Genomic DNA, 26,244 nt, shown 5'->3' with positions numbered 1-26,244 from the left:
GCAATCCAATCTGAAAATCCACTTGGATTCAGCGGTCAGTAATTTCTTTGTATAGTTTCCACCTCTCCAGTCTTTTCCGATCTTCTGGATGCCCATAAAGGTCAGTTCTTTGGTATTGCCCTTATGTTTGGTGGAGAAATGTCTGTATAAGGCTGTATCCATGTTTAGTTTTTCAATCAGTAGTATATGTTCACGTATGCTATCTTTCAGGATACGTGACGTCTGGCCTATATATTGGAGGCCACATGAGCATTGTAGCATATATACTACTCCACTGTCATGGCATCTGATCAGCTCATTGATTTTGTATTTCTCTTTGGTGTGAAAATTGCAAAATGTGGTCGATTTCATACCACATCTGCACGCTTTGCATAGCGGGCAGGGGAAGAATCCTCTTATTTCCTTTCCAAATGTGTCTGTAATGCCTCGCCTTTTCTTGTTTTCGATGCTTGGGGCCAGTCTGCTCTGTAGGTTCTTGGTCTTTCGATATACAAACTTAGGCTTGGATGGCAATCGGTCTCCTATTAGGTCGTCATCTTTCAGAAGTGGCCAATGTTTCTGAAATATTTTCTCGATCATGTCTTTGTTCTCACTGTATTCTGTGATCATGGCCACATTAAGACAATCATCTTCAGTTGGATATGTTTTCTCTTTATATTTCAGAAGGTCCTTCCTTTCGACATTTTTGACTTCTTGAATCTTCTGGTCCAATAGGTGTTCATCATATCCCCTCTCTATGAACTTGTTTTTGATGATCTTGGCCTGTTCTTCCCATTTGTCATTTCTAGAACAGTTCTTCTTGATTCTCAATAACTGCCCTTTGGGAATGTTATTTTTCCAGTTTCTATGATGGCAACTCATACTATGTATGTAATTGTTGCTATCAACGCTTTTAAAATGTGTGGATGTTTCAATCCTGCCATCAATAACTTCAATTTTTAGATCTAAAAACACAAGTTCTGTTGTGCTCCACGAGTATGTAAACTTTAGGTTATTTGTACTTCTGTTCATGACCTCAATGGTATAATCCAGATCCTCCTGGGTACCTCTCCAGATGATGATTATATCATCTATGTACCGGCGGTATAGGACCAGGTCCGCGCCCGCTGGGCAAGAGTCCCAAAAGATGTTCTCCCACTTACCCATATACAGATTCGCATAACTGGGCGCGAACCTGGTCCCCATTGCTGTACCGCATATCTGCTGGTAGTAGTTTCCTTCATCGTAAAAATAATTATGATTTAGTATATACTTAATTCCATCCAGAATGAATTCTTTTTGGGCGTCAGGTATCTCTGGATCTTTATCTAGGAAGAACCTTACGGCTTCTATTCCGTCCTCATGGGGGATGCATGTATATAGTGACGTCACATCACATGTCGCCAAGATGTAGTTTTCATCCCATGAGATCTCATCTAAGAGATTCAACACCTGGGTTGAATCTTTGAGATATGACGGTAACCGTTTTACATATCCCTGGAGGTTAAGATCAATGTATTCTGAGAGGTTGCTACTAAGCGAACCAATACCTGAAATAATTGGTCTTCCAGGTGGTCTCTGTAGGGATTTATGTATCTTCGGTAGATGGTATAACACCGGTGTGATGGGATGGTTTATATTGATGTAGTCGTATTCTTTTTTGTTCAGAATACCTTGTTCCTTTGCTTGATCCAGGATCTGTAATAGTTCTTTTTTGTAGGTCCCTATTGGATTTGATGGTAATTTTCGATAAGTTTCGGGATCATTTAGGATTCTGGCATTTTCCAATTTGTAGTCCATTCGATCCATGACGACAATTCCTCCCCCCTTATCAGCTGGTTTAATGATTAAGTTGTGATTCTCTTCCAATGTTTTGACTGTCTTCATCTGTTGATGAGAAAGGTTTTGTGATCTTGGTTTTAGTTTCTTGGTTTGTAGTTCCTTAATCTCTATGCACACTATGGTCTCAAAAGCTTCTATGGAGGCTCCTTTGCTGCTTATGGGAAACAAGGATGACTTTGGTTTCAAACTTGTATGTTTGTAACCGTCATGATGTTCTTGTGGTTTCCATAGTGTCCTCTCCAATGCTGATTTGGCAAAGAACCTCTTCAGTGTTAATTTACGGATGAATTCTTTAGTGTTAATAAAAGTCTGGAACTTATCCAAACCTCTTGTGGGGGCAAATGAAAGACCATATTTAAGGACAGAGTTCTCTTTTTCAGACAGAGTATGCGAACTTAGATTAAATATACCTTCGGTATCACCTGTGGTGGTTATTTCACTCTTGTCGTCAGTCTTTTTGTTTATTTTCGCACCTCCTCGTCTTCCTCGATGTGTCTTCTTCTTGATGATGTTGTTGGTCTGTCTGCATCTCTTTCCCTCTGGGACTTCAGGGGCCTGTTCCGTTCCCTGTTGTGTGCTTGATCTGATCCTAAAAAAGATGGGGATGGGGTTTCTGTTGTGATGGTGGGTGTGGATTTTTGAGGCTCTTTATATTGATCCATCCTTCTAGTACGCTGTTGGATTTTCCATTCTTCCCTTGTGTTCCCCTCATCTTTTCTATGAGTGATCGGTCCTTCCTTCCTCTTTGGAGTTCTGTACGTGTTGTTGTTAGTATGATATGTGTCATCTCTTCTATCATTCGTCTCATAATGGTGGTAGTCTCTTTGATCTCTGTAAGTGGACTCTATATCATTCTGTCTATAATGATTCGATCTCCCCTCATGATATTGTCGTTTTGGTGAGTATTGGTGTTGAAACTCTCCCCTGTTATATGTTCTATCTTCAGTGTAATCCCAATTGTTGTACCAGGGATCCCTCCTTCTTGTTTTATCCCTCCTTCTTGTTTTATGTTTTATCTCTACTTCTGTACAATAAATTGTTTTAACATTTTTACCACATATTTGTAGCACACGACAGAGTTTATTCATATACCTAACCTTAGCCTCCTCACTGTTGGCGCCTGTACCACTAAGCCACAGGTAGGCTTCTCAGCTGATAAGAGATTTCAGCCACAATGCCTGACAGGTAAGCACAGCAAGTCTAATAAGATCAGGTATTGCTCTAAATGAGCAATTAAACCTCCTGCTTCTTATCCATGGATCCGTAAAGGAGCAGATATCCTTCATAGGGATCGAAGTTCCCTCTATAGGGATCAAATTCTCTTAGCCAGAGTAGAAAGCCCCTTCTACTAAAGGCACCGTGCCTTTATTATATTGATATTTAATGGGGACAGTGACAGGAACTATAGTAAAAACAGGACATAGGGAAAAAGGAAAACGTGCCTTGACCCATCCCTGTTAAAAAATCCCCTTGCACGGTCTGAACAGGAAAAACAAACTTCCATAAAGGAATCCTAGCAAAATATAAAATTTACTAGATCTTAGGGATGACAACGACAGGATATCGGAGTCGCCCAAAGTAGCCAAAACCTCTGATAATGAGGTAATCGAGGGTTACCCCACCAGCATCAGATGAAGGAATTATACTGTCCAAGTCTGGGATTTTACCCACAGAGGCTACCAAAGTATCCCCCTCATCAGATTATGAGAAAGGGCAACCTGAGTAGAAGCAGGCTGAACAGAAACCTTGCTATCTGAATCTCAAATGTTCCTCTTGCGATTTTCCTAAGAATAGGAAAAACAGATAATGCCCCAGATACCGCAGAAGAAAGCTGGGCAGCAAATTCTGCAGGCAAATTACTCCTCCAGGAAACAGAGGAACCGCAGAGCACTGCATGTGATGCTATTGAGGCTTGGGACGTAAAAGGAGATAACTGTGGCATTACCTAAAAACAGCATCCTCCTAAGAGACATTGACTCATTAAATATGCAGCACAAAATTGTGTATTTTAAACCAATTGTGCCACAGGCTCTTTATTAAAAACCACAGAGATACTCAAGTCATGACATTTAGCTTATATACCAGACAGAAAGAATATGAGACACACCTTGAAGTTATATATTTTCAAGTAAAAGGAAAAATATAGGCTTGGTTTACACCAAGCTATATATAAGGATTAAAACCACCAAAAATGAGTGGAATTTACCCTAATATGAGAGATTTACTAGTGAGACTGTATTAAGATGGCAGCAGCATCTATTGGAAAATATAACAGTATTAGCGCCCTCTATTGGTCCTATCCAGCCCACCTCCAGGAATAAACATTGAGTTTACAGCAAGTTAACATGATAACTAACAAGGACAACCACTAGAAAAAATCTTCTCAAATATGAGAAGCATAACTCCATAGCAGTGCTAGCTATAGCGACATCACTCCGGAAAAGGAGGCGTGGTCCCTGATTGGCCCAAAGAGAGCTGAAAATGGCACTGCTTCGCCATACATAGGAAGAGGGCGTGTTTAGGAATGCAAAACGCTCCTCGCCTTGGTGACTGGTACTGTGAGCCACAGCTAGCTGTGTATTGGCTATCCTCATTGTAAATTATAACAAGGGCGGTGTGTTTGACAAGACAAAGAAAGTTTAGTTTAAGTGTATGTAACAGAAAGACTTTTGGGTAGAATTGCCCTGGGATCCAAGCCACTAACATCATGAACAGCAGTTCTCCACATATCTAAAGGAATTTGGTAATAAGTAAGATATTGTGTTTCTATTATTTTTATGTCCCCTTTTCTTTTTAAAGATTTGTAACTTTGCAATTGTATGTTATTTTGAATCTGTATAATTTGAAAGGCACGTTACCTAATTGTTAAATTGTGTGAGTTTTTGGGGGTTCCCAAAACGCCCCTTTAATTTAGAAGTTTTGGTGGTGGCAGAAATGGTTAATTAGAGCAGTGTGGACAGGATTTGGGGGTTAATGTGGTGTCCCTTTAAGGTCCTTTTGTAGAGTTGCAAGGTTAAAGGGACATTAAACCCAAAAAAATTCTTTAGTGATTCAGATAGAGAATACAATTTTAAACAACTTTCTAATTTACTTCTATTATCTAATTTGCTTCATTATCTTGATAGTCTTTCCTGCAAAGCATATCTAGATAAGCTCAGTAGCTTCTGATTGGTGGCTGCACATAGATGACTCATGTGATTGGCACACCCATGTGCATTGCTATTTCTTCAACAAAGGATATCTAAAGAATGAAGCAAGTTAGATAATTGCAGTAAATTGGAATGTTGTTTAAAATGGTATTATCTGTCTGAATCATGAAAGAAAAATGTGGGGTTTAGTGTCCCTTTAAGGGAAACAGAGTTGTGTGCCATTAACCCAATCATGCCCACACCCCTCTATTGTGACGTTGAGAATGATTGATTCGTCACAAAGTGAAATAAATCCAATCTTCTTCAGCCACCAAAACTTCACCTCCTCCTTGCACCAAAGGCAAAGAGAATGACTGGGGATTGTGGGAAGGGAAGTGACATATAACAGCTTTGCTGTGGTGCTCTTTGCCTCCTCCTGCTGGCCAGGAGTGATATTCCCAACAGTAATTGATGATTCCGTGGACTCACCGTATCTTAGGAAAGAAATCAGTGTTTGGCATAGTTTAAAAGTTTAATCTTGACTTCAACTTTCCCTTTAAAGAGATAGAAAGTTCAAATATGAAGTATGCATAGGTGCATTTCAATTGGAAATATAAGCCTTTTACAATAAGCTTCCTTTAGCACAAATGCTTCTAATAAAAGTTGTTACTGTTTTTCTGTGACGTGTACATATCCTTTTAGTGTCCATGCAACAGTATTCAAATACAACACATTCTTAGAGGGTCAGAAGCTTGTATGACAACTTACAAGCCATACACACCACAGCCACCTCTCTGAGCAAGCATGGTGTTTGAAAACTGGTGCACAGTACTAACTTTTACTAGAAGTATTTTTGCTAAATGGAAATATATTGCAAAAATGCTTACATTTTAAATTGAAATACACATTTCAATTTTGACCTTTCTATCAATTTAAGGACCGATGGCAGTGTATTTTAATGAATGAAGTGTATTCAAAGGAGGGGCTGTCACTAGCAATTTGCCACATGGGTTTAAACTTCATCAATGATACTGGCAGTGTGCTTCACAGTAAAGTGTACCTTTCAGCAGAGAATAAAGAAATACAAAGATGGCATTCCAGGAGTGTTATATTATGTTTGTAGTGAAGTTTAAAACCTAGGAGGAGTGAACATTTGAGTGGGACTTAACATTTAATACCACTTAATTGCAAAATGATGCAGCATGTATGCAAAACCCCAAAAGGTTATAGATTTGAAAGCACTTAAAGGGAAATTATACACTAGACTTTTCTCTGCATACATGTTTTGTAGATGATCCATTTACATAGCCCCCATCAGGGTGTGTTTTTGTAAAAATGTAAAGTTTTGCTTATGTTTAATTAACATTGTGCTGATTTTCAGGCTCCAAGCCCCAAAGTTTTAGATGTATACAGACTGCAGACTGCTTCTGTTTGTATAATGGGACTTTTCATATGCAGGGGAGGTTCTGCAAACAGCCCCTTTCAGTGGGTGTTCCAGGCTTCTCTCATTAACAGTGTTAAATTGGGAGCTTCTAATTAAGTTTTAAAAAGGTTTTACACTGGATTTTTATATCAGTATCTGTGCATATTATTCTTTATAGTAGTGTCTATTACATGCAGTTAAATGAAAAATGGTGTATACTGTCCCTTTAAATTACAGTAACAAAGGAGATTATTTACAATGGTTTTGAAGTTAAGTAAACAATGCAGCAGAGAAGTAGACAAAGTCAGAATGATGCTTGTTTGTATAGGAAGAGTTGTTGCCTGCTGAAAAAGTTAAATACTTATGCCACTTTATAGAACACTAGTCAACCCTCAATATCAATATGGTTTACAGTTTTAGAGATTGTATCACTAGATGGATATCTAATTAAACTGTACATAAAATAAAAAAACTTCATAATCCTAATAAGCATTATTTAGAGAAGGGACAGTGCTCATATGACAAATGTTAAAAAAATATTAAAAGATTTAATAATAGGGGCGTGTCCAAGCAGGAACCATGATAAGACGCATTATTCACAGCTCGTCAGGAATCCTCAACAAATAAATATTATTGTCTGACGACATCATTTATATTATAGACTCTTGCTAAAAGCTACATGAGCTCAGGAAGAGCTGAAGAAATCTGCTCGTAGTGCTACTAAATATTCTAATATTTAAATTTGGGCAGCTGCGGCCTACCCGTATGAGCGTGGCACTTCCCCTCCCCCCCCCCCCCCGGCCATCTGGGTTAAGAGGCCACATACAGAGATTAAAGGGAAGATTTTATCATATGCTCCTATAATACTTTACTGCAGATCTCAGACTAACCCCGACCAACAATCATGGCTTGTATATCTGACATGACATGGGGTACTTTGGAGAAGCTATTGAGTGATCACTACGGCAGATTGGAGAGACGCATAGAGTCTATTGTTCGGAGCCGCTGCTATTTGGAAGGAGCACACATTGAGAGCTGCAGTTTTGAAGAAGCTATCTCCCATTTTACAGAGAACGCCATGTCTCAGAATGCAGACACAATGGAGCAGCAGTTCAAGAATACTGAAGTGCAAAGCGGAAAACTCCATAATCTGACGATCTCCCTACCATGTAAGTTACCCGGAGCGTCAGCGGCGACAGGGTTCGTTAAGCAATCAGACCAGCACAGGATCACAAACTGCTCAGATCAAGGGAAGCCTCAGGGACTCACGAGAATGAGAGGATCCCAAAGTCCGCATACACCTTTACTTCAAAGGCAGCGGAATATGGTACACTGGTTGCTCCTCATTGATTGCCCTGGTACACAAAGCTGCAAAAAAGCCCCATTCACAGAGAAAGGACTACATATTAAATACACCACAGACATTGTAAAAACTGGAGTGGGTTAGGTATGTGACACTCGTGAAGACCTGTGGGATACATTATTAAGTGGTCTTGGCTCCTCTCATGTACTACGAAATAGCTTAATGCTTTGTGTACCCTTGTTTTTCTTCAGACTCATTTTTAGATAGATATATTGCATTGATAGCCAGTAACCATGCTGTATTTTGCTCTTTTCCCCTATTATGTGAATTTCTAATCTTTCATTTTGTATATGATGACTTTATAGTCTGATGGCATCTTTTTTTTTTTTTTATCTGCACTAAAGATGAAAACGTTTTTTTGTAAACTTGGGATAGTTGACCAGCTATTATTGTCCCCTTGTTGATGTGTCCTAACATATCTCATTGTATGTCTGCTTATTGCCCTGTAGGATTCATATATGGAAACTCATTCATTGATCATCTGTTTGATTTATGTTAAATGATTCATCCCTATATGCTGCAGTTCATATCCTAGTAGATTACAGGCAGCTATATTTGTATATTAGCTTACCCAAATGTATGGGGAATACTTGAATGTATATAATGAACTGTGAACCTCCAAGACTGCTTAAATACCTAGTGAATATAACTGTGGAAACCCTGTCTATTGTGTATATGGGGAGGCATAGCTTCCCTTCCGTATAGCTCCAAATTATTTTTCCCTTTTCCTGTCTGTTTGTTTTGGCAGAGTTACGTAGCCTCTGCCCAGTTCGGAGAGCTGAGATTGTTCTCCGAGCCCCCAATACAGTTAATACTAATCATTTAGATTTAATTGCCCTCCCCTTTAGCTTTTTTTAGGTTTCTTAATTCTTGGACTCACTTGAGGTACTAGTGACATAGGAGGGCTACTAAATGGTATAGGCCCATAAGTGACCTATCCTTTCTTAAAATACCCAGTTTATAAAGTTCCATAATGGCCCTAAAATGGACTCTGCTGTTTCAGGTGAAGGGGGAATAAAAAAAAAAAAAAGAGGGAAATATTGGGTTTGCTCCTTTAATATTGTATTCTGAATTCTGTAACCAGAGCTGTCTTGTTATATCTGAATTGTTTGTCACACGAGTGAACTGTATGTTTTTTTTCCCTTTGTTCCCTCAATAAAAAGAAAATAAAAAAAAAAAAAAAAAAAAAAAAAGACTTAATAATAAGGGGTAGGAAGTCCCACATAGGAACAGGCTATGGTGTCAAGAAAAAACAAAATTTATGCAAAGAGGACACCCACAGCAGAGCTGTTTATATAGCTCCTCCCCTAACCCCCACCCCCAGTCATTCGAACGAAGGCAAGTAAGAAAAAATGAGAAACTATAGGGTGCAGTGGTGACTGTAGTTGTAAAAAATAAAAACTCCTGACTTAAAAATGACAGGGCGGGCCATGGACTGGATACACCACAAGAGAAAGAAATTTATTAGGAAAGCATAAATGTTGTATTCTCTTGTAAGGTGTATCCAGTCCACGGGTTCATCCATTACTTGTGGGATACCAATACCAAAGCTTTAGGACACGAATGAAGGGAGGGACAAGGCAGGAACTTAAACAGAAGGCACCACTGCCTGTAAGACCTTTCTCCCAAAAATAGCCTCAGAGGAAGCAAAAGTATCAAATTTGTAGAATTTAGAAAAAGGATGAAGCGAAGACCAAGTCGCCGCCTTGCAAATCTGTTCAACAGAAGCCTCATTTTTAAATGCCCATGTGGAAGCTACTGCTCTAGTAGAGTGAGCTGTAATCCTCTCAGGAGGCTGCTGGCCAGCAGTCTCATAAGCTAACTGGATCATGCTTCTCAGCCAAAAAGAAAGAGAAGTTGCCGAAGCCTTGAGACCTCTCCTCTTTCCAGAGTAGACAACAAACAAGGCAGATGTTTGACGAAAATCCATAGTTGCTTGTAAGTAAAACTTTAAAGCACGAACCACATCCAGATTGTGCAACAACCGTTCCTTCTTAGAAGAAGGATTCGGACAGAGAGAAGGAACAACAATTTCCTGATTAATATTTCTATTGGAAACAACCTTAGGAAGGAAACCTGGCTTAGTACATAACACCACCTTATCCGAATGGAAAATCAGATAGGGTGAATCACACTGCAGAGCAGATAACTCTGAAACTCTTTGAGCTGAAGAGATAGCAACTAGAAACAAAACTTTCCAAGATAAAAGTTTAATATCTAAAGAATGCATAGGTTCAAACAGAACCCCTTGAAGAACTTTAAGAACTAAATTTAAACTCCATGGCGGAGTAACTGGTTTAAATACCGGCTTGATTCTGACCAAAGCCTGACAAAACTCCTGAACGTCTGGAACATCTGCCAGACGCTTGTGAAAGAGAATAGACAGAGCAGATATCTGTCCTTTTAAGGAACTAGGTGACAATCCTTTTTCCAATCCTTCTTGGAGAAAAGATAGAATCCTAGGAATCTTAACCCTACTCCATGAGAAACCCTTGGAATCACCCCAATTAAGATATTTACACCATATCTTGTGATAGATCTTCCTGGTGACAGGCTTCCTAGCCTGGATCAAGGTATCAATAACAGACTCAGAAAAACCACGCTTTGATAAGATCAAGCGTTCAATCTCCACGCAGTCAGGCGTAGAGAAGTTAGATTTGAGTGTTTGAATGGACCCTGGATTAGAAGGTCCTGCCTCAATGGCAGAGGCCATGGTGGGCCGGATGACATGTCCACCAGATCTGCATACCAAGTCCTGCGAGGCCACGCAGGAGCAATTAAAATCACCAAAGCTTTCTCCTGCTTGATTCTGGCAATCAGACGCGTGAGAAGAGGAAACGGTGGAAACACATAAGCCAGGCTGAAGGACCAGGGCGCTGCTAGGGCATCTACTAGTGCTGCCCGAGGATCCCTTGACCTGGACCCGTAACAAGGAAGCTTGGCATTCTGACGGGACGCCATCAGATCCAGCTCCGGTCTGCCCCATAGATTAATCAGTTGGGCAAATACCTCCGGGTGAAGCTCCCATTCCCCCGGGTGAAAATCCGCCTCCCAGTTCTCTACTCCTGGGATATAGATAGCGGAGAGATGGCAAGAGTGAGCCTCAGCCCATAGAATTATCTTGGAAACCTCCATCATTGCCAGGGGACTCCTTGTTCCCCCCTGATGGTTGATATAGGCTACAGTCGTGATGTTGTCCGACTGAAATCTGATGAACCTGACCGCAGCCAGTTGAAGCCATGCCTGAAGAGCATTGAATATCGCTCTTAATTCCAGAATGTTTATCGGGAGGAGGGCTTCCACCTGAGTCCACGAACCCTGAGCTTTCAGGGAGTTCCAGACCGCGCCCCAGCCCAGAAGGCTGGCATCTGTTGTCACTATAGTCTACTCTGGCCTGCGGAAACTCATACCCCTGGACAGATGGACCCGAGATAACCACCAGAGAAGGTAATCCCTGGTCTCTTGATCCAGATTTAGCAGAGGAGACAAATCTGTGTAGTCCCCATTCAGCTGATTGAGCATGCAAAGTTGCAGAGGTATGAGATGTAGGCGGGCAAACGGAACTGTCCATTGCCGCTACCATTAGGCCGATTACTTCCATACACTGAGCCACTGACGGCCGAGAAATGGAATGAAGAGTCCGGCAGGAAGTTAGCAGCTTTGATATCCTGACCTCTGTCAGAAAAATTTTCATTTCTACCGAATCTATCAGAGTCCCTAGGAAGGAAACTCTTGTGAGAGGGGAGAAAGAACTCTTTTCTACGTTCACCTTCCACCCGTGAGACCTCAGAAAGGCCAGAACAATGTCCGTATGGGACTTGGCGATTTGAAGAGTCGACGCCTGGATTAAGATGTCGTCTAGGTAAGGAGCCACTGCTATACCCCGCGGCCTTAGGACCGCCAGTAGGGACCCTAGAACCTTTGTAAAGATTCTTCCCCGAAGGGAAGAGCCACAAACTGGTAATGCCACTCTAGGAAGGCGAACCTGAGGAACTGATGATGATTCCTGTGAATCGGAATGTGCAGATAAGCATCCTTTAAGTCCACGGTAGTCATATATTGACCCTCCTGGATCATAGGAAGAATGGTTCGAATTGTCTCCATCTTGAAGGATGGGACCCTGAGGAATTTGTTTAGGATCTTGAGATCCGAGATTGGTCTGAAAGTTCCCTCTTTTTTGGGAACTATAAATAGATTTGAATAGAAACCCTGCCCCTGTTCCTCCCTTGGAACTGGGTGGATTACTCCCATAACCAGTAGGTCTTGGACGCAATGTAAGAACGCCTCTCCCTTGATCTGGTTTGCAGATAATTGAGAGAGATGTAATCTCCCCTTTGGTGAGGAACCTTTGAATTCGAGAAGATATCCCTGGGAAACAATTTCCACTGCCCAGGGATCCTGAACGTCTCTTATCCAAGCCTGGGCGAAGAGAGAAAGTCTGCCCCCTACTAGATCCGGTCCAGGATCGGGGGCTACTCCTTCATGCTGTTTTAGAGACAGTAGCTGGCTTTTTAGCCTGTTTCCCCTTGTTCCAAGCCTGGTTAGGTCTCCAGACTGGCTTGGACTGGGCAAAATTTCCCTCTTGTTTTGTACTAAGGGAAGCGGAAGCCGCGCCACTCTTGAAGTTTCGAAAGGAGTGAAAATTAGTCTGTCTGGTCCTTAACTTATTAGACATATCCTGGGGAAGGGCGTGACCTTTTCCCCCAGTAATATCAGAAATGATCTCCTTCAGACCAGGCCCGAATAGGGTCTTTAATTTGAAAGGGATATTAAGAAGCTTAGACTTTGAAGAAACATCTGCTGACCAGGACTTAAGCCATAGCGCCCTACGCGCCATGATGGCAAAACCTGAATTTTTAGCCGCAAGTTTGGTTAACTGAAACACAGCGTCTGAAATAAAGGAATTAGCCAATTTAAGAGCTTTAATCCTGTCTAAAATCTCATCCCACGGAGTCTCCACTTGTAGAGCCTCTTCTAGAGACTCGAACCAAAAGGCCGCTGCAGCCGTAACTGGAGCAATGCATGCGAGAGGATGGAGAAGAAAACCTTGATGTAAGAAAATCTTCTTTTGGAGACCCTCCAATTTTTTATCCATAGGATCTTTGAAAGCACAACTGTCCTCAATTGGAATAGTTGTACGCTTAGCTAAAGTAGAAATAGCTCCCTCCACCTTGGGGACTGTTTGCCACGAGTCCCGCATGGCGTCAGCTATGGGGAACATCTTTTTAAACACAGGAGGGGGAGAGAACGGAATACCTGGTCTATCCCATTCCTTAGTTATAATTTCCGAAAACCTTTTAGGGACTGGGAAAACAGTGTAAACAGGCACTGCAAAGTATTTGTCCATTTTACACAATTTCTCTGGTACCACAATGGGGTCACAATCATCCAGAGTCGTTAAGACCTCCCTAAGCAATAAACGGAGGTGTTCAAACTTAAATTTAAATGTTGACATGTCAGAGTCGGGCTGAAGTAATAACTTCCCTGAATCTGAAAGATCACCCTCAGATATCAAATCCCTTGCGCCAACTTCGGAACATTGTGAGGGCATAACGGACATATCTACTAAAGCGTCAGAAAGCTTTGTATTTGTTCTAGCCCCAGAGCTGTCTCGCTTTCCTTGTAACCCTGGCAGTTTAGACAACACCTCTGTGAGAGTAGAACTCATAACTGCTGCCATGTCCTGTAAGGTAAAAGCATTAGACGCGCTAGACGCATCTGGCGTCATTTGTGCGGGTATAACAGGTTCTGACCCATGGGGAGAGCTAGACGCCTTCTTACAGTCTGAGAATCCTCTGGTGATATATTTTTTAAAGCCACAAAATGGTCTTTGTAACTTATAGATAGTTCAGTACAAGTGGTACACATTCTAAGAGGGGGTTCCACAATGGCATCTAAACATATTGAACAGGTAGATTCTTCTACGTCAGACATGTTTAACAGACTAGCAAAGACACAAGCAAGCTTGGAAAACACTTTATTAAAGCAAAAAACAGCAATTTCCTCAAACCAGTACTGTACCTTTAAGAGAAAAAAAGTAGCACTTAAACTGCAAAACAGTGAAAAAAAAGTAGTAAACGATTCGAAATTTTTAGTGTGTATAGGAAACCAAGGTAATATTGCACCCACTTGCAAATGGACAATTAACCCTTTGGCCCCCAAACCGGATTCAAAAAAACGTCTACCACCGGTATAAAACCGCTAAACACCTCACCACAGCTCTGCTGTGGTGCCTACCTGCCCTTAAAATCGAAGAAACCCTCTTTAGTGGTCCTCAGACACAGCAGGAATCCAGCTTGATGTCTTGGAATGAAAGCAACTGCGCAACTGAGGTGCGAAAATAGGCCCCTCCCACCACACTCAATGTCAGAGGGGCCTTAAAGAAACACTCCTAGGAGTTTGTGAAAAAGGCAATGTGGAAAATCAACCCCAAAAACAAGTTTAAACACTCTCAAAAAAACGATCTGCATATGTAAAAGGCAAACGTTTTTAACTCCTAATCACCAGATAACAAATAACATGAGTATTACCCAACCTTGCAAGCTGATCCCAGTCATTAAATCACTGCATCTAGCTTACCACATTTCCAAAAAGGCTCTGTCAGCATTTTCTAGAACTTATCATCTCTCTAGAAACAATTATACTGAACATACCTCAAAGCAGGCAAACTGCAGGCCGTTCCCCCAGCTGAAGTTTTCCCATACTCTTCAGTTATGTGTGAGAACAGCAATGGACCTTAGTTACAATCTGCTAAGATCATCATCCTCCAGGCAGAATTCTTCTTCTAAATTCTGCCTGAGAGCAAACAGTACAACGTCGGTACTGTTTAAAATAAACTCTTGATTGAAGATGAAAAACTACACTAAATCACCATATATCTCTTTATACTTCCACTTGTTGAGAGCTTGCAAAGAGAATGACTGGGGGTGGGGGATAGGGGAGGAGCTATATAGACAGCTCTGCTGTGGGTGTCCTCTTTGCAACTTCCTGTTGGGAAGGAGAATATCCCACAAGTAATGGATGAACCCGTGGACTGGATACACCTTACAAGAGAAAAGTTAGTGGGTTAAGGAGTAATTTATGTAAGTCTTATGGTTCTTATGTGTAGTCAAAAATTAATGTTTTTAAGTAAGACTTTAAAAAAAAACAAAAAAAAAAAAAAAAAAACCTGGCGTATCTACAGCTATAATATGTGGCAGCGGCATACATATATCAACTAGTGGTAACATTTTAAAAATACTGTTCATTTTTATTGCCAGTCTCGAATGGGCCTATTTTTGGATTTAAAAAATTAACCTGAATAAATGTAATCACTCTGTCAAAATGAATCAGTCCCTCTAAAATAACCAGGCCTTTATTTTATTAAAGGGACACTAAACCTATTTTTTATTTTATTTCATTATTCAGATAGAACATGCAATTTTAAGCAACTTTCTAATTTACTCCTATTATCAATTTTTATTCGTTCTCTTGCTATCTTTATTTAAAAAGCAGGAATGTTATGCATAGGAGCCGGCCCATTTTTGGTTGAGAACCTGGGTTATCCTTGCTTATTGGTGGGTAAATATCAGCCTCCAATAAGCAAGCTCTATCCATGGTGCTGAACCTAAAATGGGCTGGCTGCTAAGATTAACATCCCTGCTTTTAAAAACATAAATTATGCTTACCTGATAATTTTATTTCCATCGAGGGGAGTAGAGTCCACGGCTTCATTCATTACTATTGGGAATTATGAACCTGGCCACCAGGAGGAGGCAGACACCACAGCCAAAAGCTTAAATACCTCCCCCATTCCCCTCATCCCCCAGTCATTCTGCCGAGGGAACAAGGAACAGTAGGAGAAACATCAGGGTATAAATGGTGCCAGAAGATAAAATAAATTTAGGTCCGCCCATTGGAGATACGGTCGGGAGCCGTGGACTCTCCACCCCTTGATGGAAATGAAATTATCAGGTAAGCATAATTTATTTTTTCCATCTAAAGAGGAGGAGAGTCCACAGCTTCATTCATTACTGTTGGGAACATATACCCAAGCTCTAGAGGACACTGAATGAAACCAGGAGGAAAAAGGCAGACCCTAATCTGAGGGCACCACAGCCTGCAAAAACCTTTCTCCCAAAAACAGCTTCCACAGAAGCAAAAATGTCAAATTTGTAAAACCTTGTAAAAGTGTGTAAGGAGGACCAGGTAGCCGCCTTACAAATTTGCTCCATAGAGGCCTCATTCTTGAAGGCCCAAGACAAAGCCACAGCTCTAGTTGAATGAGCCGTGATCCTCTGAGGAGGCTTATGTCCCACTGGCCAAGCGAATCAAGCTCCTCAACCAAAAGGACAAAGTAGTAGAAGAGGCTGTCTGCCCCTTGCACTTCCCTGAATACACCACAAAAAGATATGTAGACTATCTGAAATCCTTTGTAGCCTGAAGATAGAACTTCAGGGCACAAACCACATCCAGAATATGAAGTAAGTAGGACACAAAGAAGGAACCACTATTTCCTGATTGATGTTACGGTCGGACACCACTTGGGAAGAAACCCCAACCCCGTGCGAAGCACAGCCTTATCCGCATGGAAAAACCAGGTAAGGAGGCTCATTGCAAGGCAGCCAGTTCAGATACTCTGCGTGCCAATGCAATGGCCAATAGGAAGAGAACCTTCCAAGACAGAATCTTAATGTCAATGGAATGCATAAGCTCAAACAGAACTCTCTGCAATACCTTAAGAACCAAGTTTAAGCTCCATGGGGGAGCAGACTGTCTAAAGACAGGCCTGATTCTAGACAGAGCCTGAACAAAAGATTGGATGTCAGGGAGTTCAGCGAGTCTCCTATGCAACAAGACTGATAATGCCGAAATTTGTCCCTTTAAGGTACTGGCGGCAAGACCCTTCTCCAAACCATCCTGGAGAAAGGACAAAATCCTGGATACCTTTACCTTATGCCAAGGATATCCATGATTCTCAAAATCAGGACAAGTAAGTCCTCCACACCTTATGGTAGATGCGACGAGTGACTGGCTTCCTTGCCTGAATTAGAGTATCAATCTCACACTCAGAAAAGCCTCTCTTGGCATTCAATCTCCACACAGTCAGCCTCAGAAAATCGAGATTTTGATGATGAAAAGGGCCCTGTTCCAGCAGATCCCTGCGACAGGTTACCCTCCACGGCGGAGAGGATGACATCGCCACCAGATCCGCAAATCACGTCCTCCGCGGCCATGAGGGAGCAATCAGAAAGGCTGAAGCCCGCTCCTGTTTGATGCATGCCACTACACAAGGTAGAAGTGGTAACGGTGGAAAAATGTAAGCTAGGCTGAACCCCCAAGGCACCGCTAAGGCATCTTGTAGCTCTGCCAAGGGATCCCTGGACCTCGACCCGTATCTGGGTAGCTTGCAATTGAGTCTGGATGCCATGAGATCTATCTCCGGCGTCCCCCACCTTAGACAAATGCCCGCAAACACTTTGGGGTGAAGAGACCATTCCCCCCAGATGGAAGGACTGTCTGCTGAGAAAGACTGCTTCCCAGATGTCCACACCTGGAATGTGAATCTCTGAGAGCGAGCAGTTGTGGGACTCCGCCCACTCCAATATCCGAGATACCTCCCTCATGGCTAGGGAGCTCCTCCTACCCCCCCTGATGGTTGATGTAAGCCACCGAGGTTATGTTGTCGGTCTGTAATCTGATGAAGCTGAACGACCCCAGAGGAGGCCATGTCTTCAGAGCATTTTAGATTGCTCTGAGTTCCAGAATATTTATCGGAAGGAGAGACTCCTCCATTTCCTTGTGCCATCCTGGCACCCCAAACAGCTCCCCATCCTGCCAGACTCGCGTCCGTGGTCACAATCTCCTAGGATGGTCTCAAGAAGGATGTCCCTATGGACAGTTGATCCGGACGGATCCACCAAAAGAGGGAGATCCGAGTCCGAGCATCCATGGATATCTGCTGAGATAATTCTGAATGATCACCGTTCCACTATCTGAGATGGAACCTGGCGAATGGGATGACGTCTATGCTGGAAACCTTGAGTCCGATTACCTATATACACTGAGCCACCGAGGGGCTTGAGGACTGAAGGGCAAGACAAGAGGACGCAATCTTCCTGCGTCGATGGTCTGTGAGAAATATCTTCATGGACAGAGTTTTATCGTGCCCAGGAACTCCACCCTGTTGCTGGGAACCAGAGAACTCTTTCCTGAGATGATCTTCCAACCGTGAGATTGGAGCAAAAGAAGAAGCGCCCTCGAATGATCATTTGTGAGACTGAGCGACGGCTCCAGGACTAGGATGTCGTCCAGATAGAGCACCACAGCAATGCCTCTGAATCTGGCCACTACCAGTAGCGCCCCCAGAACATTTGTGAAGACTCTCGGGGCTGTCGTCAGACGAAAGGGAAGGGCCACAAACTGGAAGTGTTGGTCCAGAAATGCAAATCTTAGGAACTTGAAGTGGTCCCTGTGAATTGGCACATGAAGGTAAGCGTCCTTCAAGTCTATAGTTGTCATGAACTGTCCCTCTTGAACGAAGGGCAGAATAGATCAGATTGTTTCCATTTTGAAAGATGGAACACTCAGAAACTTGTTTAAACACTTTAGGTCCAGAATCGTGCAGAACGTGCACTACTTTTTTGGAACCACAAAAAGATTGGAATAGTACCCCTTTCTGCTTTGGGTACTGGTATGATAACACCTAGATAGGAGAGATCCCTCACACATTCTAGAAAGGCTTCTCTCTTTTCCGGTCTTGAAGACAGGTTTGACAGGAGGAATCTGCCCCCCAGGCGGATGGGATCTGAACCCTAACCTGTAACCCTGAGCGATAACCTCCAGAACCCAAGGATCCTGAAAGTCCTGCGACCATGCCTGCGAGAAAAGAGATAATCTGTCCCCACTTGGTCCGGAGACCTCTCGGGGGCCACCCCTTCATGCCGATTTTATCTCGGCAGACCAAGACTTTACCCCATCCCAGATTAAATAAATTGGCGATCTTCAGCGCCTTAATCTTGTCCTGTATCTTGTCGATGGAAGTCTCCCCCTCGACCATTTCACACAGGGATTCACACCAATATATCGCAGCTCCAGCAACCGTGGCTACAGCCGCCGCAGGCTGAAAAACACACCCCGTGTGTTGAAACATCTCCCTTAACATGTTTTCCAACTTTTTATCCATGGGCTCTTTAAACGATGAACTATCCTTGAGGGGAATAGTTGTCTGCTTCGTGAGCATGGAGATAGCACCATCCACCTTAGGGACAGTACCCCACAGCTCAAGCTGAGAGTCCGGAACAGTTTCTTAAAGGAAGAAGGGGAAAAGGAAGAACCTAATCGCTCCCATTCATTCTTAATAATATTAGCCATCTTAACAGGAACCGGGAAGGCCTGAGGCACCACCCTGTCCTCATATCTTATCAAGCTTAGAAATCGCAGGTTCTTCCGGAAGATTCGGCTCCAGAGTAGCAAGCACTTATTTCAGCAAAAAGCGCAAATTCTCCATCCTAAACCTAAAGTCAGGCTCCTCTGCAGCTGGAGCTTTAGATGACACAGACTCCGACCCAGAAGGGGCCTCCTCCAAAGAGTCGGAGTGGGCCTCGTCATCGTATAACACCTCTGATATTTCCACAGGCGTAGACAACCCCTGGACCGGGCCGCCATGGTACGCCCTACGCTTGTGCTTAGCATAACGTGGTAAGGCATGGATCACTTTCGATACCGCCGTTTGCAGTTGATCCGCAAAATCTGACAGCCAACAAATCTCTCCCGCAGGAGTAATGGTTGGACCCTGGGGCGCTGCATGTGCAATTGGAGACGGATGAAAGGGAATGCACCTTACGGACTAGATTAACTTAATAAATAGGCACCTTTATAACCTCCAATGGCCGGGGCACTCGCCACCTCCTATGATCCGGACTACAGAAACCCTTCTATCTCCTGCGTCGCTGATCAACAGAGGAATGGAAAAAGTCACACCCGGTCACATGGAATGCCTGGCAGGACCGCCCCTGCCTAAGGAGAAAACGCGCCAAAAATTGGCCGCTCAATACTCCCATATCACCTGAAAGTTCCACACATTGTCTGAGCATCCTCTCTCACATAACGCAGCAATGACACAAACAATATCATGTATAAACTCCCCCTGTTCAACAATCCCGTCCATGAATATTAACCTTTAATTCTTTAAAGATAAAATACGTCACACTGTGACCCTGTCTTTCAGTGTTATCATTATGTAATAAAAAATGAAACGATCTTACCAGAATCTACGCCGTGGAACAGGAACAGGGCCCTTCAAATATGACAGCTTAGTAGCCTCGCTCCTGACATGAACTTGAGTGAAAAAAAGCAGGCAGCGAAACTCGTTGACGCCGATTGCTTATGGAGCTGTTAATATGAGTCAGGATGGTTTCGCAGAAAGACTCTCCCTGCATCTCCGACTCTAACTTTCCCCCAGGCTCTCACTGAGAAGCTGACAGGACTACTTAAAACTCCAGTCCCAATGCGAAGAGTACTACCCTCCATAAGAGACTACTCCGATCTTTGGCATTTCTCTGCTGTCCTCCTGTGACAAAAGGCAAATTATGACTGGGGGATGAGGGGAGTGGGGGAGGTATTTAAGCCTTTGGCTGGGGGTGTCTTTGCCACCTCCTGGTGGCCAGGTTCATAATTCCCGACAGTAATGGATGAAGCCGTCCTCCCCTTTAGATGGAAATAAAGATAGCAAGAGAATGAAGAAAAATGCATAATAGGAGTAAATTAGAAAGTTTCTTAAAATTCCATGCTCTGAATCATGAAAGAAAAAATTTGGGTTCAGTGTCCCTTTAACCAACATGTTTTAGGATTCTCGTGACCTATGCGTTTTAATTAAAGGGACAGTATACACTCATTTTCATATAACTGCATGTAATAGACACTACTATAAAGAATAAGATGCACAGATACTGATATAAAAATCCAGTATAAAATGGTTTAAAAACGTACTTAGAAGCTTTCAGATTAGCTCTCTTGAAAAGGTAGTTGGAAAGCCCACTGCAAGTGGGAAATAAGACACTCCCCCCCTCCCCCTTCTTTTGCATATGAAAAGACCCTTTACACAAACAGGAGCAAGCTGCAGAAGGTAGCTGACGGTATTCAAATAAAACTTTGGGGCTTGGTTAGGAGTCTGAAAATCAGAGCAATGATATTTAAAAATAAGCAAAATTATACATTTTAAAAAAAAAACTTTATGGGCTGTATAAATAGATCATCTACAAAACATTTATGCAAAGAAAAAATTAGTGTATAATGGCCCTTTAAGAGGGAATTTAGAACAAAAAATTCTGAAGTTAAAGTCCATAGTGACAATACAGGGATGATCATACAACCAATAACGTCAATACAACATTTTATAACATGAATAAAATGAATCAATTTTCTGGATTTCAGAATTATTTTTTTTATGAAAAGGTAGAAAATATTTACAAGGGAAGAGGCATCACAGTTTACAAAACAAAAAAATGGATGATTGCAAAAAAATTGCCAAAACGAGAACAAGACACATTCCAGAACCATGAGAGCTGTAATATAGAGTATTCAAGTATTTATGTGATATGAACAGAACGCTGTAAATTATTCTCGGAATGCAAATAAAGTCTAACTGCAAACCTTCATTTCTTTGTTTTTTTTATCTACAATAGTTCAAATACACCATACTGAATAGAATCTTTTCTGCAAACGTATTTAAGACTATCTTGCAAGGTTTCATTTTGGTTTCCCATCACAGTAGTAAATATGTATAAAGGGACATTAAAAACTAAAATGCTAGATAGAATGATGCATTCTAAGAAAAGATTAGTCTGAGTAATAACATTAAGATGTATTTTTTTAAAGTTTCATTATTTGTTTAAATATTGACAAAATAAGTGTAAACTTTTAGTGTCTATAAAGCAATTGCCGCTGCCATGTTGCAACCTAGGTTTCTTTCTCTGCTGTGGCCAATTAGGGATAGTTATTAATAGGCCACTAGAGTGTGCAGCCAATGGCTGTGTGGAAAATAACAGTGTGCACTTCCATTTCTAACAGAAATATGAAAAGCTCACCGTTTCAGAATGGAATTACAGGAAAAGGGAACAAAATAAATAAAGTAGATTGCAGAGGTTTTTTTTTTACATATACAGTTTATCACTTTATATTACTACCTCAAAGTGTTTAATGTCCATTTAAACATCTATTACATATCTTCTTACTAAAGCAGCAACCCTGGAGAAACTTAATGTTAATTTAGTTTTAATGAAAAATTCCAAAAAGGATCAGCTACAATTTAATGAGAGAGTTTAGAATATGGCTTGCTGCTAAATCCTTTTATTATCTAACAAACTTTTAGTACTATTACTTAAATTCCATTTTTATCTTTAATTATAGATCAACAAAGCCAACAGTATGCTGGTTTTGCACACTATATTACAATGCTTTTTTTTTTATAAAAAAACAAATAAACAAAAAAAAACAAAAAGCAGTTTTTGCTTCTGTTCAATAAACTATTGACTAATCTTGAAAGGTTCTATTGATGTATATGCACTTGACTGCTTGTCAATCAAACTCGTACACAAGAATATATGCCCCAGTAGAGGGCACAGGGTGGTGTACATGGTAACGATTTGTATTGTGAAAAGATAACAGCCTTTTTAAACACCTTGTATATCGCAAAGTATGTTGCACAGCACAGTACTGACTTGTGTCATTTTAACCCCTTTGCTGCTGGAGAACACTGCAACACATTCCGCAGGCTCTATATCAATTTGATTAAAAAATAAATCTGTTCTCCCCCTACCCCCCAAGCAAAAAAGTAATATTTAAACACTAATCTTGTAGGGTCTAACCAAGTAAATGAATCATCTTCCCGATTCTTATATTGACAGTTCTGCAAGGCTGCTAGAATTGTGCATTTTACATAAAACACATTGTTTAACTGTTGAAACGTATGGTCTGCCAAATACTTTGTCTTCTTAAGTCACAGCTCCAATAAACCTTCCTTTCTTTTAAAATATAAGTATATAAAATACAATACTATATACTATGTATATATGATTGCTGCTTGTAAGTAGTCCATTTGGGGTATGTGTATAATCAGTCACATGGAGGAGTTCAAGAAATCCAGAAGTTCTGCACGGTTTCTGTCCCTCTGGGGGAAAAAAAAAAATTCTTGTAACTTTATATTTTAACTTCAAATCCAAATATATAAAAAAAAAGCTGCTATCGTGAAAATTAGACTGCTGGAAAGAGTGACACCTAGCAACACTGAAATACTAACATAACACAGAGAGAACTTCTTAACAGAAAATATTTATGTACAGCTTAATTAGAGGGACACCTACATCACTATTGAATTAACCATCATGAAAAGCACTAGATTTTACGATTCTTTGTAAAAAAATGGCCCCATTATGTTGCTTAAAGGGACGCTAAAACACTAAATACATTTCATGCGCCTCCCTCTAATCATGGGAGCCGATATTATACAACCTAGGTCCTATACTGTAGGTATCTGAGAGAATAATTCATGTGCCTCCCTCCCTTATAGAGTACAAAGAGAGAAATGGAGCACGGAGTCCAGCAGGGGATAAAGAATTTTTTTTTTGAAACAAACATTTACAGGGTCCAATGACCCCCGGAGCTAAAACTGAGTCAAAAGGTAGAAAATTGAAATACTAGCCAGTATTTCAATTTTCTACCTTTGACTCAGTTTTAGCCCAGTGGGTCACTGGACCCTGTAAATATGTTTGTTTCAAAAGAGTTCTAATTGGGGTATATATATATCTCCATTATTATCCTGTATAAAGGGGGTAAGCATTTGACCGCATTGGGCAATTTGGATCTGTTCGCACACCCAGCAGTGCGATTACACCGGGAAGCAGAGAGCAACTGGAGCGGTGTCAACTGCCTTAAAGAGATAGCACTCCCGGCTGCAGTGCAGATTGCACCCATACCGTCACTAGAGTGGACAGGAACCGGACGGATGTGAGTACAGCCAGTGAGCTGTTTTGCTCGTCTTCCCTCTTACTGTTGATACTTGACAGATTGTTGCCATTATTTATAGTGCAGTGCTACCCGATGGAGGAGCACTGACTGTACATGCAGGGGATTGTGCTTTACCCAGAGTGAATTGTGTATGAATTGGGACACTACAGAGACATCAATTAATTATCTTTAATATGTCCTTAAAGGGACACTGTACCCAAATTTTTTCTTTTGTAATTCAGAAAGAGCATGCAATTTTAAGCAACTTTCTAATTTACTCCTATTATCAATTTTTCGTCGTTCTCTTGCTATCATTATTTGAAAAAGAAGGCATCTAAGCTTTTTTTTGGTTTCAGTACTCTGGACAGCACTTTTTTATTGGTGGATGAATTTATCCACCAATCAGCAAGGACAACTCAGGTTGTTCACCAAAAATGGGCCGGCATCTAAACTTACATTCTTGCATTTCAAATAAAGATACCAAGAGAATGAAGAAAATTTGATAATAGGAGTAAATTAGAAAGTTGCTTAAAATTTCATGCTCAATCTGAATCACAAAAGAAATTTTTTGGGTACAGTGTCCCTTTAAGCACACTTGACACCCTTTATTTTCATCTATGTGGTCCTGGGGTTTAAGTTAGTTACAAAACATTTCTTTTACGTTGCTGCTATTATAGAACCTAGGTGTTATACTGCATGTATCTGAAGGAGAATAAGTCATGTGCCTCCCTCTAATCATGGGTGCTGCTATTCTGTAACCTAGGTGTTATACTGCAGGTATCTGAAGGAGAATAAGTCATGTGCCTCCCTCTAATCATAGGGGCTGCTATTCTGTAACCTAGGTGTTATACTGTAGGTATCTGAGAGAATAATTCACGTGCCTCCCTCTAATCATGGGAGCTGCTATTATAGAACCTAGATGTTATACTGCAGGTATCTGAGAATAATTAATGTGCCTCCCTCTAATCATGGGTGCTGTTATTATAGAACCTAGGTGTTATACTGCAGGTATCAGAGAATAATTCATGCGCCTCCCTCTAACCATGAGTGCTGCTATTATAGAACCTAGGCGTTATGCTGCATGTATCTGAAGGAGAATAAGTCATGTGCCTCCCTCTAATCATGGGTGCTGCTATTCTGTAACCTAGGTGTTATACTGCAGGTATCTGAAGGAGAATAATTCATGTGCCTCCCTCTAATCATAGGGGCTGCTATTCTGTAACCTAGGTGTTATACTGTAGGTATCTGAGAGAATAATTCATGTGCCTCCCTCTAATCATGGGTACTGCTATTATAGAACCTAGGTGTTATACTGTAGGTATCTGAGAGAATAATTCATGTGCCTCCCTCTAATCATGGGTGCTGCTATTCTGTAACCTAGGTGTTATACTGCAGGTATCTGAAGGAGAATAATTCATGTGTCTCCCTCTAATCATGGGAGCTGCTATTACAGAACATAGGTGTTATACTGCAGGTATCTGAAGGAGAATAATTCATGTGTCTCCCTCTAATCATGGGAGCTGCTATTACAGAACATAGGTGTTATACTGCAGGTATCTGAAGGAGAATAAGTCATGTGCCTCCCTCTAATCATGGGTGCTGCTATTCTGTAACCTAGGTGTTATACTGTAGGTATCTGCGAGAATAATTCATGTGCCCCCCTCTAATAATGGGTGCTGCTATTCTGTAACCTAGGTGTTATACTGCAGGTATCTGAAGGAGAATAATTAATGTGCCTCCCTCTAATCATGGGTGCTGCTATTATAGAACCTAGGTGTTATTCTGCAGGTATTTGAAGAATAATTCATGTGCCTCCCTCTAATCATGAGTGCTGCTATTATAGAACCTAGGTGTTATTCTGCAGGTATCTGAAGGAGAATAATTCATGTGCCTCCCTCTAATCATGGGGGCTGCTATTATAGAACCTAGGTGTTATTCTGCAGGTATCTGAAGGAGAATTATTCATGTGCCTCCCTCTAATGTTGGTGAGGAGGAGGCTGAAATTGAACTTTCCTTTAATATGCCAAATTGTTGGCAATTCTAATTGTATTTATATGCTCATATATCATTGAGGTTATTAGCTATTTATTAGCGCTCACCCTTTTGTTGTGCAGATTATTCTGTAACCTAGGTGTTATTCTGCAGGTATCTGAAGGAGAATAATTAATGTGCCTCCCTCTAATCATGGGGGCTGCTATTCTGTAACCTAGGTGTTATACTGCAGGTATCTGAAGGAGAATAATTCATGTGCCTCCCTCTAATCATGGGGGCTGCTATTCTGTAACCTAGGTGTTATACTGCAGGTATCTGAAGGAGAATAAGTCATGTGCCTCCCTCTAATCATGGGGGCTACTATTCTGTAACCTAGGTGTTATACTGCAGGTATCTGAAGGAGAATTGCTGCACTCGTGCAAACAGGTCAGCACTGGAATGTAGTGAAATATATGGTAACACACACACACATGACTAGAGGGAGGAGGGGAATAACCTAAATACTTTGCTTATAAAATGTAGTGTCCCGTTAA

At 41.4% G+C, this 26,244-nt stretch overlaps 1 protein-coding gene across 4 annotated transcripts in view; it reads right to left on the bottom strand.

The window, feature by feature from the left end:
* Positions 1 to 21,133: 21,133 nt before the first annotated feature.
* The window catches only part of LOC128657967 (RNA-binding protein with serine-rich domain 1), a 45,514-nt gene continuing 40,403 nt past the window's right edge, over positions 21,134 to 26,244 (bottom strand). For all 4 annotated transcript variants that reach the window (XM_053712404.1, XM_053712405.1, XM_053712403.1 and 1 more), the window contains one exon: positions 21,134 to 22,883. In XM_053712404.1, coding sequence (XP_053568379.1) covers positions 22,833 to 22,883 — 51 coding nt within the window. In that variant the 3' untranslated portion in view covers positions 21,134 to 22,832. The remainder of the gene's footprint in view (positions 22,884 to 26,244) is intronic.

Source organism: Bombina bombina, chromosome 4, assembly GCF_027579735.1.
Source record: "Bombina bombina isolate aBomBom1 chromosome 4, aBomBom1.pri, whole genome shotgun sequence".
Classification (NCBI taxonomy): Eukaryota; Metazoa; Chordata; class Amphibia; order Anura; family Bombinatoridae; genus Bombina; species Bombina bombina.
Note: the sequence above shows the minus strand (reverse complement) of the source record. Positions and strands in the feature narration are given on the sequence as shown.